This window comes from Salvelinus sp. IW2-2015, linkage group LG25, assembly GCF_002910315.2.
Source record: "Salvelinus sp. IW2-2015 linkage group LG25, ASM291031v2, whole genome shotgun sequence".
In the NCBI taxonomy this organism is placed as follows: Eukaryota; Metazoa; Chordata; class Actinopteri; order Salmoniformes; family Salmonidae; genus Salvelinus; species Salvelinus sp. IW2-2015.
Window position 1 is genome coordinate 1722769 of NC_036865.1, and position 15753 is coordinate 1738521.

Consider the following 15753-nt stretch of genomic DNA (forward strand, 5'->3'; position numbering starts at 1 on the left):
AATGAGATAATGGGTTTTCATATAGACATTTGATACAGTGCCTTGCAAAAGTATTCACCCCCCTTGGTATTTTTCCTATTTTGTTGCATTACAACCTGTAATTTAAATAGATTTTTATTTTTATTCCATGTAATGGACATACACAAAATAGTCCAAAATGGTGAAGTGAAATGTTTTTTTATTTTTTATTTTTTTACTTGTTTCAAATTCTAAAAAATAAAAAARGGAAAAGTGGTGCGTGCATATGTTTTCACCCTCTTTGCTATGAAGCCACTAAATAAGATCTGGTGCAACCAATTACCTTCAGAAGTCACATAATTAATTAAATAAAGTCCACCTGTGTGCAATCTAAGCGTCACATGATCTCAGTATATATACACCTGTTCTGAAAGCCCCCAGAGTTTGCAACACCACTAAGCAAGGGGCACCACCAAGAAAACGGCACAATGAAGAACAAGGAGCTCTCCAAACAGGTCAGGGACAAAGTTGTGGAGAAGTACAGATCAGGGTTGGGTTATAAAAAAAGATCAGAAACTTTGAACATCCCACGGAGCACCATTAAATCCATTATAAAAAAAATGGAAAGAATATGGCACCACAACAAACCTGCCACGAAAGGGCCGCCCACCAAAACTCATGGACAATGCAAAGAGGTCATTAATCAGAGAGGCAACAAAGAGACCACATAACTCTGAAGGAGCTGCAAAGATCCACAGCGGAGATTGGAGAATCTGTTCATAAGACCACTTTAAGCCTTACACTCCACAGAGCTGGGCTTTACGAAAGAGTGGCCAGAAAAAAATAAGCAAACATGTTTGTTGTTCGCCAAAAGGCGGAGACTTCCCAAACATATGGAAGAAGGTACTCTGGTCAGATGAGACTAAAATCGAGCTTTTTGGCCGTCAAGGAAAAAGCTATGTCTGGCGCGAACCCAACACCTCTCATCACCCTGAGAACACCATCCCCACAGTGAAGCATGGTGGTGGCAGCATCATGTTTTGTGGATGTTTTTCATCGGCAGGGACTGGGAAACTGGTCAGAATTGAAGGAATGATGGATGGCGCTAAATACAGGGAGATTCTTCAGGGAAACCTGTTTCAATCTTCCAGAGATTTGAGACTGGGACAGAGGTTCACCTTCCAGCAGGACAATGACCCTAAGTATACTGCTAAAGCAACACTCAAGTGGTTTAAAGGGAAACATTAAATGTCTTGGAATGGCCTAGTCAAAGCCCAGACCTCAATCCAATTGAGAATCTGTGGTATGATTTAAAGATTGCTGTACACCAGCGGAACCCTTCCAACTTGAAGGAGCTGGAGCAGTTTTGCCTTGAAGAATGGGCAAAAATCCCAGTGGCTGGATGTGCCAAGCTTATAGAGACATACCCCAAGAGACTTGCAGCTGTAATTGCTGAAAAAGGTCTCTACAAAGTATTGACTCAAGTCCTGTTTTTTTGTCTTATTCGTTGTTTGTTTCACAATAAAAAAAAATGTGCATCTTCAAAGTGGTAGGCATGTTGTGTAAATCAAATGATACACCCCCCCCCKAAAAAATATATTTTAATTCCAGGTTGTAAGGCAACAAAATAGGAAAAATGCCAAGAGGGGTGAATACTTTCGCAAGCCACTGTAAGTCAGTAACCATGCCCATGTGAGCACAGACATTTTGGCAAAAGGAGGGAATGCCCTTTTCCCGAGTGTTTAAAAGGACTCGCTGAAGAATTTACATTAGACCAAGTAGGCGGACGATAAGCAGGACGTCACGAATGGTTAGACAATAGAGACCAGAAAAACGTGGAGCGGTGGCTGCATGTTGAAATGGTAGGAATTTAAATCTCTAGAGATAAGACAGCGTGAAGCGGTGGCTACACGGCTGAGCAATGGTTTAAAACTAAAGACCAGTGTGACTGACAGCATGAGCTGAAAGATACGAAATGGTTAGAAACTCAAACTCTCTCTCAAAGAAGACTACACAGGAACATCAGTCTGCAGCTGTTTAAGTACTTTAGTCTAGTWAACTCGACCGAGAACCACTGGGTAGTATTTTGAAGAATCCATTCTAAAGAACACTTCCAGAATGAAGATTCACTCTAACAGACACTCCGAGATCAAGAAGCTATGACTACAAAGGACAAGGTGACCTCTGGTGGACAAAGCAGAGAATTACACAATCAGAGACTTTGTCAAATTACTCCCAGTAGATGGATCGAGTGATTTCACCAGAGGGAGACGACAAAGACATACAAGCATAAATATGTACATTGCATTTCTAAATCCGAATGAGTGGTTGATAGGGTGCTATATATCCATATTTACGTTGAGCGTATTATTCAACTGTATGTACGATAGTTGAATTCCTTGGTCCCTTTCCTTCTCCCGCCCCCACCCCACACCCCCCTTTTCATTGTGTAACAAGCAGTCATATCGGGTTAGTCCACTAGGGACTTTTCATTGCATCATGTTAGTAACCAATGTATAATCTATCCTGTGTGTGTGTTTATGTAATTCTGTGTGATTATTTAGTTAGTAAATAAATAAGCCAATTTGTGTATTGCTGATTCATCATGGAGACTACGGTTTGTGCAGATTTATAGGATATTACGACGTTCGGAATGAGACTGAAATAGGAGCAAATGATTGATGGATGACAGATAGTATATCAAGATATTCTGATATTTTTGAGTTAATTTGGGAAACAGTGACTCGTTAAATAAACTTCTCCAATGGTGCCCCAGATTACTACTTAACTAATTGTTATATGATTCATTTAATCATCGTAATAATTAAACATAGTTCATTGATTTGATAAAATAATCGTTATCGCATTAATCACGACACCAATCAACTATCCCTTACATGAGTGTAGTTCTGTGCGTGTGCGTGCAAATGTGTGTATGTGTTATTCCAGAGGGAATCTGTTATTATGGGTGCTGTCAGACTGGGACTTGTAAAGATGGAAGAGAATAGAAGGCCTCAGTCTCTCCTAGTGACTTGGCACCATATCGCCTGGCTTTACTACCCAAACACACACTTTCAATAAACAGCACCAGTTAAAGCACAGCAAGACCACATACACTTGGCTGGGTGGGGAGAGAGAGAAGTGTGTGCGTGTATTTGTGTGTAGGTAGAGAGGAGTGTGTTGGCGCCTGGCTGCAGCATAAGCGTTTACCCTGTGGAGAGGGCAATTCTCCTATGTCTATGTCCATCAAACAGAGATTGTGACAAAGTGTATATGTGTGTGTGCATGCGCGTGAATGAGCCCGTGTTTAAAACGTGCCTGAGGTCAGAGAGAGGCCTAGGCTTTCAGCGGGAGGCATGTAACCCGTGTGCGCCCTAGTTTTCGACACGTCAGCATAAATGTGTAGATTAGCACACCACACACACCTCATTAAGACAGGGCCTGCAGCCTCCTCATCCTGACAACCAGAGACCGCCCCCAGCAGCTATCCTCTAACCCCCAAGGTGAGGCCAGGGCCCCTAAATAGTCCACTGGACTGCTCTACAAGGGAGGACATATAGCTACTGTGTACTAAATACAAAAACATTTTAAGTGACATGTTTTGTGTTGGCAATAGACAAAAAAAGACAGGAAATTCAAATGAGCAGCCCTACCCTAAATTTGATATATGCATGAAGTTTTAGAGCAAACTCAGCTTATTACCTGCTACTGGTTTTAATTATATCAACACCTTTCTTGAGTGTTCAAATGGGAGTTCAAGGTCATAATGAATCTGTCTCTGTGATTCGAGTGTCACAGTTGACAAATTTGCAAATGATTTATCCTATTTATATGAAAGAACTGCTTAACGGATTGGGGTGACGTTTGGCGAACATTTCATCGCCACTATAATGAAGGGGTTAATGGTAATGTGAAACAAGTCATGTCTGTCTATAAGAGTTATGCTGTAGGCTACTAAAAATGTCAAGAGATAGTTACATACTGACGTTACATACTGTCATACAGCTATGACAATGTTTGTATTGGTAGTAGTAGGAGTTGGGGTTATGCCGGTTCATTGTTTAGCTAGCTACATATCTAAACAAAAGACTACACTTCGGCCGGATTATTACATGATCCATCAAATTAGCAGGTGTGTCTGGGGGTGATTACGGCCATCGATTGTATTTCATGAACATGTGTACATGTCTAGACAATAGGGACCCAGACAGTGAGGGATGGTTATAGCATTTCCTTCACATGACCCATCAATTTAGACAAGTGTGTCTGGGTAAGTGTCATCTAATAACAATAAAATAAAACATTTTTATCTGGACACTTTGTTTTTGATATTGCTCCTATGCAAGTACTATCACTGTACCGTTTACACCTGTATACTGTGCATGTGACGAATAAAGATAGATTTGATTTGATAAAGCATGTGTTTACCACATGGCCTTACATGTGATTCCTTAAAGAGATGGGTGGGACTAAGGCTTAAGAGGCTGTGAACCATGCTGAATGGGTGTGGACAAATAAGAGCTCTCCAGTAGGTGTACCAAAACATTCATGGGCCGTTTTCTCAAAAGAGGGGTTACAAGTTTATCAATTTTAAAAGCAAAATTACTTTCACAATGTTCCTCAACTGCAGTATATGATATACCATTTTCTAGTTCTGAAACTGTGTTTTTTTTACGTTGGATAAAAGTAATTTCAAATGTTGCTACATAATACCAAATCGAGGCAGTCGGTCACGTTTGTTCAGTGTAATTCGGTGCAAGGGTCTTCAAATATTTTCTTGCCCAGGGACCCCCTCCCAAGCAAATTGGCGACCCCCATTATCAATCTGCTCTAGATTGGCTCAGTCACTGGTCCGCAAGTCGGTCGGTGTGGATTGCGAATGGCTCCAGAAACTTCAAGGTATTCTAGCTTGGCCCAGTCAAGCACCGTGATCGCCCCCGGGTTTCTTCCCTGTTAGCTAGTGATGGTGTTGAACAAGCTATAATAACCTTGGTATCTTGTGCAAATTCTTTCGGTGTACATACGTATAGATAGCACTGTAACAGTAAACAAAATGCAATTTGGGTTGTTAATTGGATTTGTCCTGACGTTCTTCTGTACTTTATATATATATATATTTTTTTACATTTTAATTATTTGTGTACTTGTTTGACATTTTACTGCTTTGTAAGGAGCTAGTAACAAGCATTTCGCTGCACCCGCTATACCACCTGCTAAACTGTGTACGCGACCAATAAACTATTATTTACCAAGAAATTATTTGATATTGAGATAAAAAGTTGTTTGTTTTTAAGGTCAGCAAAAATGAATGGTAACACTTCATTTGGATAGTTACTGATAGTCCATTGGTAGATGCTCTACAGACTAACCCTACAACTTGCTTATCAACAGATAGATGGACTACAGATGGTCATACTACAGATCGACCACCCAAAACAAAGACTACCCAAAATAAAAGTCAAGTCAAGAAAGCTTACCAGCAGCAGTAAGCAAGTTGCACTTGCTGCACTGGTAACGTCTTTTTCAAATCCTATATATACTCCTATATATACTCCAGTGAGTGTAATTYTCTCCATTTAGTGTAATATTCTCAATATTGTTTTATTTAACTAGGCAAGTCAGTTAAAAACAAATTAGAATTTACAATAACGGCCTACCAAACCGTAACCCGGACGACGCTGGGCCAATTGAGTATTGAGAATGACATAAATATTAATTTCCAAAGTTTGCTGCTTCAGGGTCTTTAGAAATTTTGTCAGATGTTACTAAGGAATACTGAAGTATAATTGCAAGCCTTTCATAAGTGTCAAAGGCTTTTAATGACAATTACATGAAGTTGATGCAAAGAGTCAATATTTGCAGTGTTGACCCTTCTTTTTCCAGGACCTGCGTGCAATCCGCCCTGGCATGCTGTCAAATAACTTCTGTGCCACATCCTGACTGATGGCAGCCCATTCTTGCATAATCAATGCTTGGAGTTGTTCAGAATTTGTGAGTTTTTGTTTGTCCACACGCCTCTTGAGGATTGACCACAAGCTCTCAAGCTCTCTAAGGTCTGGGGAATGTCCTGGCCATGGACCAAAATATCGATGTTTTGTTCCCGCAGCTTATGGCAAGGTGCTCCATCATGCTGGAAAAGGCATTGTTCGTCACCAAACTGTTCCTGGACCTTAGAATTTGCTATCGGAGGATGTGTTGGTACCATTCTTTATTCATGGCTGTGTTCTTAGGCAAAATTGTGAGTGAGCCCACTCCCTTGGCTGAGAAGCAACACCCACACATGAATGGTCTCAGGATGCTTTACTGTTGGCATGACACAGGACTGATGGTAGCGCTTCACCTTTTCTTCTCCGGACAAGCTTATTTTCAGATGACCAAACAATCGGAAAGGGGATTCATCAGAGAAAATGATTTACCCCCAGTCCTCAGCAGTCCATCCCTGTACGTTTTGCGAATATCAGTCTGTCCCTGATGTTTTTCCTGGAGAGAAGTGGCTTCTTTGCGCCTTTTGACACCAGCGATCCTCCAAAAGTCTCGCCTCACTGTGCGTGCAGATGCACTCACACCTGCCTGCTGCCATTCCTGAGCAAGCTCTGTACTGGTGGTGCCCCGATCCCGCAGCTGAAACAACTTTAGGGACGGTCCTGGCGCTTGCTGGACTTTCTTGGGCGCCCTGAAGCCTTCTTCACAACAATTGAACCGCTCTCTCTTGAAGTCTTGATGATCGATAAATGGTTGATTTAGATGCAATCTTACTGGCAGCAATATTCTTGCCTGTGAAGCCCTTTTTGTGCAAAGCAATGATGACGCACGTGTTTCCTTGCAGGTAACCATGGTTGACAGAGGAAGAAAATGATTCCAATTCAACCTCCTTTGCAGCCTCCAGTCTGTTATTCGACTCAATCAGCATGACAGAGTGACCTCCAGCCTTGTCCTCGTCAACACTCACACTGTGTTAACGAGAGAATCACTGGCATGATGTCAGCTGGTCTTTTGCGGCAGGGCTGAATGCAGTTGAAATGTTTTCGGGGGATTCAGTTATTTGCATGGCAAGAGGGACTTTTCAATTAATGCAATTCATCTGATCACTCTTCTAACATTCTGGAGTATATGCAAATTGCAATCATACAAACTGAGGCAGCAGATTTTGTGAAAATTAATATTAGTGTCATTCTCCAAAACTTTTGGCCACGAATGTAGATGTCCTAACCGACTTGCCAAAACCACAGTTTGTCAACCTCTCGTGGATATTCGGACGCTAGCGTCCGCCTCAACAACAGCCAGTGAAATTGCAGGGCGCAAATTCAAAACAGAAATCCCATAATTAAAGTTCCTCAAACATACAAGTATTTTACACCATTTTAAAGATACACTTGTTGTAAATCCAGCACAGTGTCCAATTTCAAAAAGGCTTTACGACGAAAGCACACCAAACGATTATGTTAGGTCAGCACTAGCACAGAAAAACACAGCCATTTTTCCAGCCAAGAGAGTCAACAAAAGCAGAAAGAGATAAAATGAATCATAACCTTTGATGGTCTTCATCAGATGACACTCATAGGACTTCGTGTTACACAATACATGTATGTTCTGCTCGATTAAGTTATATTTATATCCCAAATCTTAGTTTACATTGGTGGCGTTATGTTCAGTAATGTTTTGCCTCCAAACATCCAGTGATTTTGCAGAGACCACATCAATTTACAGAATACTCATCGTAAACATTGCTAAAAGATACAAACATCTCCTTAATGCAACCGCTGTGTCAGATTTTAAAAAACTTTTCGTAAAAGCACACATGCAATAACCTGAGTACGCTCAGACACAAAAACAAGCCATACAGATACCCGCATGTTGTTGAGTCCACAGAAGTCAGAAATAGCATTATAATATTCACTTACCTTTGATGATTCATCAGAATGCACTCCAGGAATCCCAGTTCCACAATAAAGTTTGTTTTGTTCGATAAAGTCCATAATTGATGTCCAAATACCTCCTTTTTGTTTGCGCGTTTAGTACACAATCCAAACTCAGGAGGCGCGGGCAATCCAGGCGAAGTTCAGACGAAAATCATATTACAGTTCGTAGAACTGTTCAAATTCGAAGTATATAATCAATCTTTAGGATGTTTTTATCATAAATCTTCAATAATGTTTCAACCGGAGAATTCCTTTGTCTTTAGAAACGAAAAGGAACGCAGCTAACTCACGGGAGCGGCAATTACCAGTTAACGGAAACCCTGGCACACAGTCACACAACTCCCTGGAAAACAGTGGCAAATGTAACAAAGTAGCTAAATAAAAATGAATGAATGAGGCAGTTGCGTGCGCAGTGCGCACGCACACCAAACACCTGAAAGTACGCACACATCTGCCTGCCAAGACCAACGTGACCGCTTGCGCCACACTATTAGTGTGTTAGACACTGGAAACAGCCAAAGCAACTGTCTGTGTTTGTGTGTGTGAAAATGCAGCGATTCTCTTTCTCTCCGCTTGCAGGCTGCCATACACACTGGAGACAAATACTTCAACTCTTCTGAATGGTTTCTAGAGGATTTTCTCTCCATCTCAAGATCTGGTCGTTGTACATATTAGCCTGTTGTTTACGTAGCCAGATCAGTGAGTAGAGGTGGGGCTCGCCTAAACGGAGCCAGGCTCATCTTGGAAGAGCTAAATAGCTTAGAGGATTACTATAGACCCGGCAGTGGGGGTAGAAGTGTGGGGTGAGGTAGAAACAGTTTAAAGAAGTGTGTGTGCTGATATAGAACTCTAACAACAGAGAACTGAACAGTCAGCAGAGCGGGACATAGATAGAACAGGGAGAGGGAGGGGAGTGTGTGTGTGTGTGTATCATTATGTGTGAGTAAGAGCGAGAGAGTACTTTCAAGTACCCCACTCAGCAGTTATCCGCAACGAAACCTCTTTCTCTCCCTCTCCTCCTTGTCCTCCTCTCCACTCTCTCCCTCCCAGCTGTGGCGTCTGCTGGTCGGCCCAGCTATTATCACTGATATCATTATTCTGGTAATAATAACAGCATCTGCATCACAAATGGCACCCTTTTCCCTACATAGTGCACTACTTCTGACCAGGGCCCAGTAGTGCATTATGTAGGGTAAAGGGTGCCATTTGGGATGCACCCTGAGTCTTCCATAATGACAGTGTCTGACCACAGTGGAGCCAGCACACAAACTGACCTGGGTTCAGGGAAAGCTCAGTGTCTGGAGCTAAGCCAGAGGTTTCAACATACTGCACGATCAGACTCGGATTAGTTTGGTTCGGGCGCACACACACACACAGGTTCATCTGAGCAAACACGCATCCATAACAGCTTGTGAATACAATCGAAACGTTATTGTCAATGTCAATTGGAAATTAGTTTTTTTTTGTGCTTCATGTTATTCCCCAAACCGAACCAGTTGTAGCGGTTACGTGCCTCGCACACAGGCACAACGGCAGTAAATGGTAGTTGAGATTTTGATGACAGAAACCCTCCGGTTGCCGTCTCACTGCAGCCACATTTCCCCCGAGGATTGGAAGCAGCAACCCCCCTACTGGCCCAATTCTGTAACCTTGAGGCTACTGCCAACCACAAGAATGACTGATATAGGTCAGTGTGCCGTAGGATAGCGTTCATAGTGTACTGTAGGTTGCTGTGTTGTTTTCAGTACCTGCGTCGGGGTCCTGGTTGAAGCGTGCGTAGTGGGTCTGCTCCAGGCTGGGGATGCAGCGTTCTATGGGCACAAAGACATATGTCTCTGGGCACAGGAGGTCTGAAGGCTGGTACTGCCCCTAGAGAGAGGCGACAGAGAAAGTGGTTGTTACTTTACCATACATAACATTGCAGCCAAATTTTGGGGGTGGTCCCGACCGGGACTCAAACCCTGGTCCAGAAAATGTTAGCCTTAGCCGTTACGCCAAAAGATACAAACAAACATAATATTGCGGCAAATTTGGGGGGGTTGTCCCAACCGGGACTGGAACCAGGGTGCAGCAAATATCTACCCAACACCTTACTACAAGAGATCTGAACATCTTGATGAGGTTGCCACAATATTTCGAGTGTTAGACATACTTATAAACTGAGCTAGACAGAGATCATGGGGAAAGACAGATGTAGAGGAAAAGGCTGAAGAGAAAGAAAATCGGGAACAGGGGGAAAGAGGAGAGTGCAGCAGAACCTTGGCCCTTTGGCCTGTTATCAAAGGCCTTGAATTGATCACATGGACCCAAACAAACACACAGATTACACTGTAAACAAGAAGGCGCCTCCAACAGGCATGCTGCACTGTCTCACAAACAGTCACATTATACACACACATGCTCCAACCAAACACACACGTATATTGATAAACACAACCAAGAGATTATGCAATAAAAAAGCAAGCGCCTCCACGAGGCCTTCTGCCACATCTCAAAACACGGACGCGCACCACACGGCGCACGTCTCTCACACACACGTGCACGTTCTTCCCTCTCTCACACAACACACACACGTCTCTCAACCACACACACTTCTCTCACACACAACACACACGTTCTCTCACACACACACACACTTCTCTCACACACACACAAACACACACGTCTACACACTCACTCTCCACACACACGTTCTCTCACACACACACTTCTCTCTCACAACACACGTTCTCTCTCACACACACAGTTTCTCTCACACACACACACACACACACACACACACACACACACACGTTCTCTCACACACACCCACACGTTCCACACCAACACACACACACGTTCCCTCACACACAACACAACACGTTCTCTCACACACACACGTCTCTCACCACACACAACGTCTCTCTCACACACACACACGTTCTCTCACACACACACAACACACGTCTCTCAACACACACACTTCTCTCACACAAACATCTCTCACACACAAACACTTCTCACACAACACCTTTCTCTCACACACAAACACGTTCTCTCACAAACACACTTTCTCTCACACAGACACACATTCTCTCACACTTCCTCACACCACACACACAACACGCCTTCTCTCGCACCGCGTCACACACACACACCGTCTACACACACCACGTACGTTCACACACACACACTCACAGCACGTTCACACCACACGTACTTCACGACAGTTCACACACACACGCTCACACACACACACAACACAACACACCACACACACCACGTTACACACACGCACTTCACACACACACACACACGCACGTTCACGACACACACACACGCACGTTCACACACACACCCACACACTTCACACACGCACGTTCACACACGCACGTCACACACGACGTTCACACACGCACGTTCCACACACACGTTCACACACACATCACACACAACACACAGTTCAACACACACGTTCACACACACGTACACACAATCACGTCACACACACGTTCACACACGTATAACACACGTACACACACCACGTTCCACACACACCCGTACACACACATACACACCAGTCACACACACACACACACGCACGTTCATCACACACCACGTACACTTCACACACACTTCACACACACACACACACGCACAGCACACACATACACACACTACATCACAACACACACGTTACACAGTCACACACATTCACACACACATGTTCACACACACGTTCACACACACGTTCACACACAGTGAGGTCACAGCCTCCATTTGTTGCCTAATGAATATAACCCTGGACACGTAACCCACGATGGGGACAAACAGGGTCACCAGGGCCAGCTGAAGGGGATGTGTTAGTGAGTTAACTTATCCTGGTGCCAACAGATGAATAGAGTGGTAGTGGCGTTGCAGTGGACACGCTACACACCCACTGACATTCTCTGACTGCCAACAGTCACAGACATTGTTACACTTCACCACAACTACTCTATGGGTTCCCTCATCATCGCACACCAAAAGCACACATTCACATGTTTCTCTCACATGCACACACACACACACCTTCATCCCAACACTGGACCTCTTGAAAACATCCGTGGGCACGGATGAGTGAAGGGACATGAGGAGAGAGGGATGGGATGGAGTGAGGCGTAGATGGAGTGAGTAAGCCACAGTTACACTCTGGTAGCACCAGAATACTTTCTAATCAGAGAGAGAGTGAACCAACGTGTAAGGACAGGCCTCTCTCTGTACTCTCCTATACCATGACAAGAAACAGGCACAGGACGACATGGAATTTTATGCAGGGCAATATAAAAAGTCCATGTCTATGTCCCAAATGACACCATATGTTTCCTATATAGTGGACTATATAGGGAATAGGGTGCCATTTGGAAAGCAGACCATACTAGACCATACTACGTCTGTGCCTTTAAAGATTTGTGTGATGAAAAAAAGTGAAGATGTAGAGAGAGGGCCTATATAACCACAAATAAGAGACAGGAGGCTCATAGCCCAGTCAGAGAATTCAGCACTTATCCAAAAAGGAAAAAGGGAGCAGGAGAAAAGGAGGAATAGAACACCAAAATATGAGAGGACACAGGTATTAGTGGTCTGGAGCGAGAGAGCTGGGAGAAGAGAGAAAGAGTAGAAGAGAGGTAGTAAAAGCAGTGGCAGGCAAACAGTGGCTATGAGCGAGAGAGAGAGAGGAGTCTGGTAACTATCTGTGAGTCTGTTCCCTTTCCTTATTGGACTGGAGTGTTGGCCTGAGCTCACCACCACAAGGTGTTTCTCTTCTCTTTCCTCACTCCCTCTTATCTAACCCTCACTCTTTTTCACTGTCACTCTTTCCCTCCATCCTCAGTGTCCTCTCTCTCCTCTCCAGCTTTTCTAGGTTGGCTTTAAGGCTCTCCCTTCTCAGTTCCACAATTACTTCTACAGAGTTTACCTGGCCAGCAGATATGCTAGGGATGCATTGGTGTGACCATTATTTGCCTCATGCAGTGTGACATCTCATTCGCATTGAGTTGATCAGGCTGATGATTGTGGCCTGTGGAATGTTGTCCCACTCTTCAATGCCTGTGTGAAGTTGCTGGATATTGGCGGGACCTGGAACACGCTGTCGTACACGTCGACTCAGAGCATCCCAAACATGCTCAATGGGTGACATGTCTGGTGAGTGTGCAGGCCATGGAAGAACTGGGACATTTTCAGCTTCTAGGAATTATGTACAGATCCTTGCGACATAGAGCTGTGCATTATCATGCTGAAACATAAGGTGATGGCGGGCGGATTAATGGCACGAAAATGGGCCTCAAGATTTCGTCACAGTATCTCTATGCATTCATATTGCCATCGATAAAATGTATTTTTTTTTTCATTGTTCGTAGCTTATGCCTGCCCACACCATAACCCCACCATGGGGCACTCTGTTCACAATGTTGACATCAGCAAACAGATCGTCCACACGACGCCATCTACCTGGTACAGTTGAAACCGGGATTCATCCGTGAAGAGCACACTTCAGCGTGCCATCGAAGGTGAGCATTTTCCCACTGAAGTCGGTTACGACGCCAAAAAAATCTAAAATGAACGTAGGCCTATTTAATGCAACCGCTGTGTCAGATTTACTTATTATACTTATTTTCCACCATCATTTGCAAATAAATTTATTAAAAATCCTACAATGTGATTTTCTGAATTTTTTTCTCTCATTTTGTCTGTCATAGTTGAAGTGTACCTATGATGAAAATTACAGGCCTCTCTCATCTTTTTAAGTGGGAGAACTTGCACAATTGGTGGCTGACTAAATACTTTTTTGCCCCACTGTAGGCAGAAATGCAAACAGGAAGTACCCGTGGTAAGGACTGGTCAACGCTGGACTGACCAATCTGAATCTTCAAGATTGTTTTGATCACGCGGAATGGGATATGTTCCAGATTGAGAATAACATTGACGTATACACTGGCATAGTGACTTAATCAGGAAATGTATAGGGGATGTTGTTCCCACTTCGACAATTAAAACCTATCCAAACCAAAAACCGTGGATAGATGGCAGCATTCACGCAAAACTGAAAATGCGAACAACTGCATTTAACCACAGCAAGGTTACTGGGAATATGATTCAGTACAAACAGTCCAGTTATGCCCTCCGTAAGGCAATCAAAAAGGCAAAACCTCAGTAGAGAGACAAAGTGGTGTCACAAATCAACTGCTCAGACACGAGATGCATGTAGCAGGGATTCCAGAGAATCGGATTATAAAGGGAAAACCAGCCATGTCGGCCACCAACGCTGGCCACCACATGCTACGTGGACTGCGAGTTCTCGTTCTCCGTGGCCGTCGTAAGTAAGACATTTAAGCGTGTTAATCCTTGTAAGGCTCCCGGCCCAGATGCCATCCCTAGCCGCGTCCTGAGAGCATGCGCAGACCAGCTGGCTGGAGTGTTTACGGACATTTTCAATCTCTCCCTATTCCAGTCTGTTGTCCCCAGTTGCTTCATGTACCCAAAAAAGTGAAGGTAACTGAACTAAATGACTACCGCTCCGCAGCACTCCTGTCATCATGAAGTGCTTTGAGAGGCTAGTTAAGGATCATATCACCTCCACCTTACCCGACACACTAGACCCACTGCAATTAGCATGTCACCCCAATAGACCCACGAATGAGGCAATCTACATCGCAATGCACACTGCCCGATCCCATCTGGACAAAAGGAACACCTATCTCAGAAAGCTGTTCATTGAATACAGCTCAGCCTTCAACAATAGAGTACCCTCCAAGCTCATCATTAAGCTCGGGACCTGGGTTTGAACCCCGCCCTGGGCAACTGGGTACTGGACTTCCTGACTGGCCGCCCCCAGGTGGTAAAGGTAGGCAACAACATTTCCACTTCCCTGATCCTCAACACAGGGGATCCACAAGGGTGCGTACTCAGCACCTTCCTGCACTCTCTATTCACCAATGACTATATGACCATGCATGTCTCCAACTCAATCATCAAGTTTTCAGGCAACACAACAGTGGGCCTGATTACCAACAATGACAAGACCACCTACAGGGAGGAGGTGAGGGCCCTGGCGAAGTGGTGCCAGGAAAATAACCTCTTCCTCAACAAAACAAAGGCGCTGATTGTGGATTTCAGGAGACAGCAGAAGGAGCACGGCCTCATCCACGTCGACGGGGGCGCAGTGGAGAATATTGAAAAGCTTCAAGTTCCTCTGCGTACACATCACTGACAATCTGAATTGGTCCACCCACACAGACAATGTGGTGAAGAAACTTCAACTTCAGGAGGCTGAAGAAATTCCGATTGACCCATAAGATCCACAAACTTATACAGATGCACAATTGAGAGCTTCCTGTCGGGCTGTATCACTGTCTGGTATGGCAACTGGACCGTCCGCAAGCATAGGGCTCTCCACACAGTGGTGCGGTCTACCCAAAGCGTTACTGGGGGCACACTGCCTGCCCTCCAGGACATCTACAGGACGGCCAAGAATATCATCAAGGACCTCAGCCACCACAAGCTACGGCCTGTTTACCCTGCTACCATCCAGAAGGCGAGGTCAGTACAGGTGCATCAAAGCTGGTACCGAGAGACTGAGACACAGCTTTTATCTCAAGGCCATCGGACTGTTAAATAGTCACCACTAACCAGCCCCCGCCAGGTACCTTGCCCTGAACTTTAGTCATTGTCACTAGACGGCCACCACCCAGTTACTCTACCATGCACCTTAGAGGCTGCTGCCCCATGTACCTAGTCATGGAACACTGGTCAATTTAAATAATATACGGTTTACCTCACTTCATATGTATATACTGTATTCTAGTCAATGCTCAGCATATGTGGGAACTCCTTCAAGACTGTTGGAAAAGCATTCATC

The 15753-nt window shown here is 44.2% G+C and overlaps 1 protein-coding gene across 2 annotated transcripts in view; it reads right to left on the reverse strand.

The window, feature by feature from the left end:
• Window positions 1–15753, reverse strand: part of LOC111951822 (arginyl-tRNA--protein transferase 1) — a 181009-nt gene that overhangs the window by 18319 nt on the left and 146937 nt on the right. For both annotated transcript variants that reach the window (XM_023970061.2, XM_023970060.2), the window contains exon 11: window positions 9626–9746. In XM_023970061.2, coding sequence (XP_023825829.1) covers window positions 9626–9746 — 121 coding nt within the window. The remainder of the gene's footprint in view (window positions 1–9625; window positions 9747–15753) is intronic.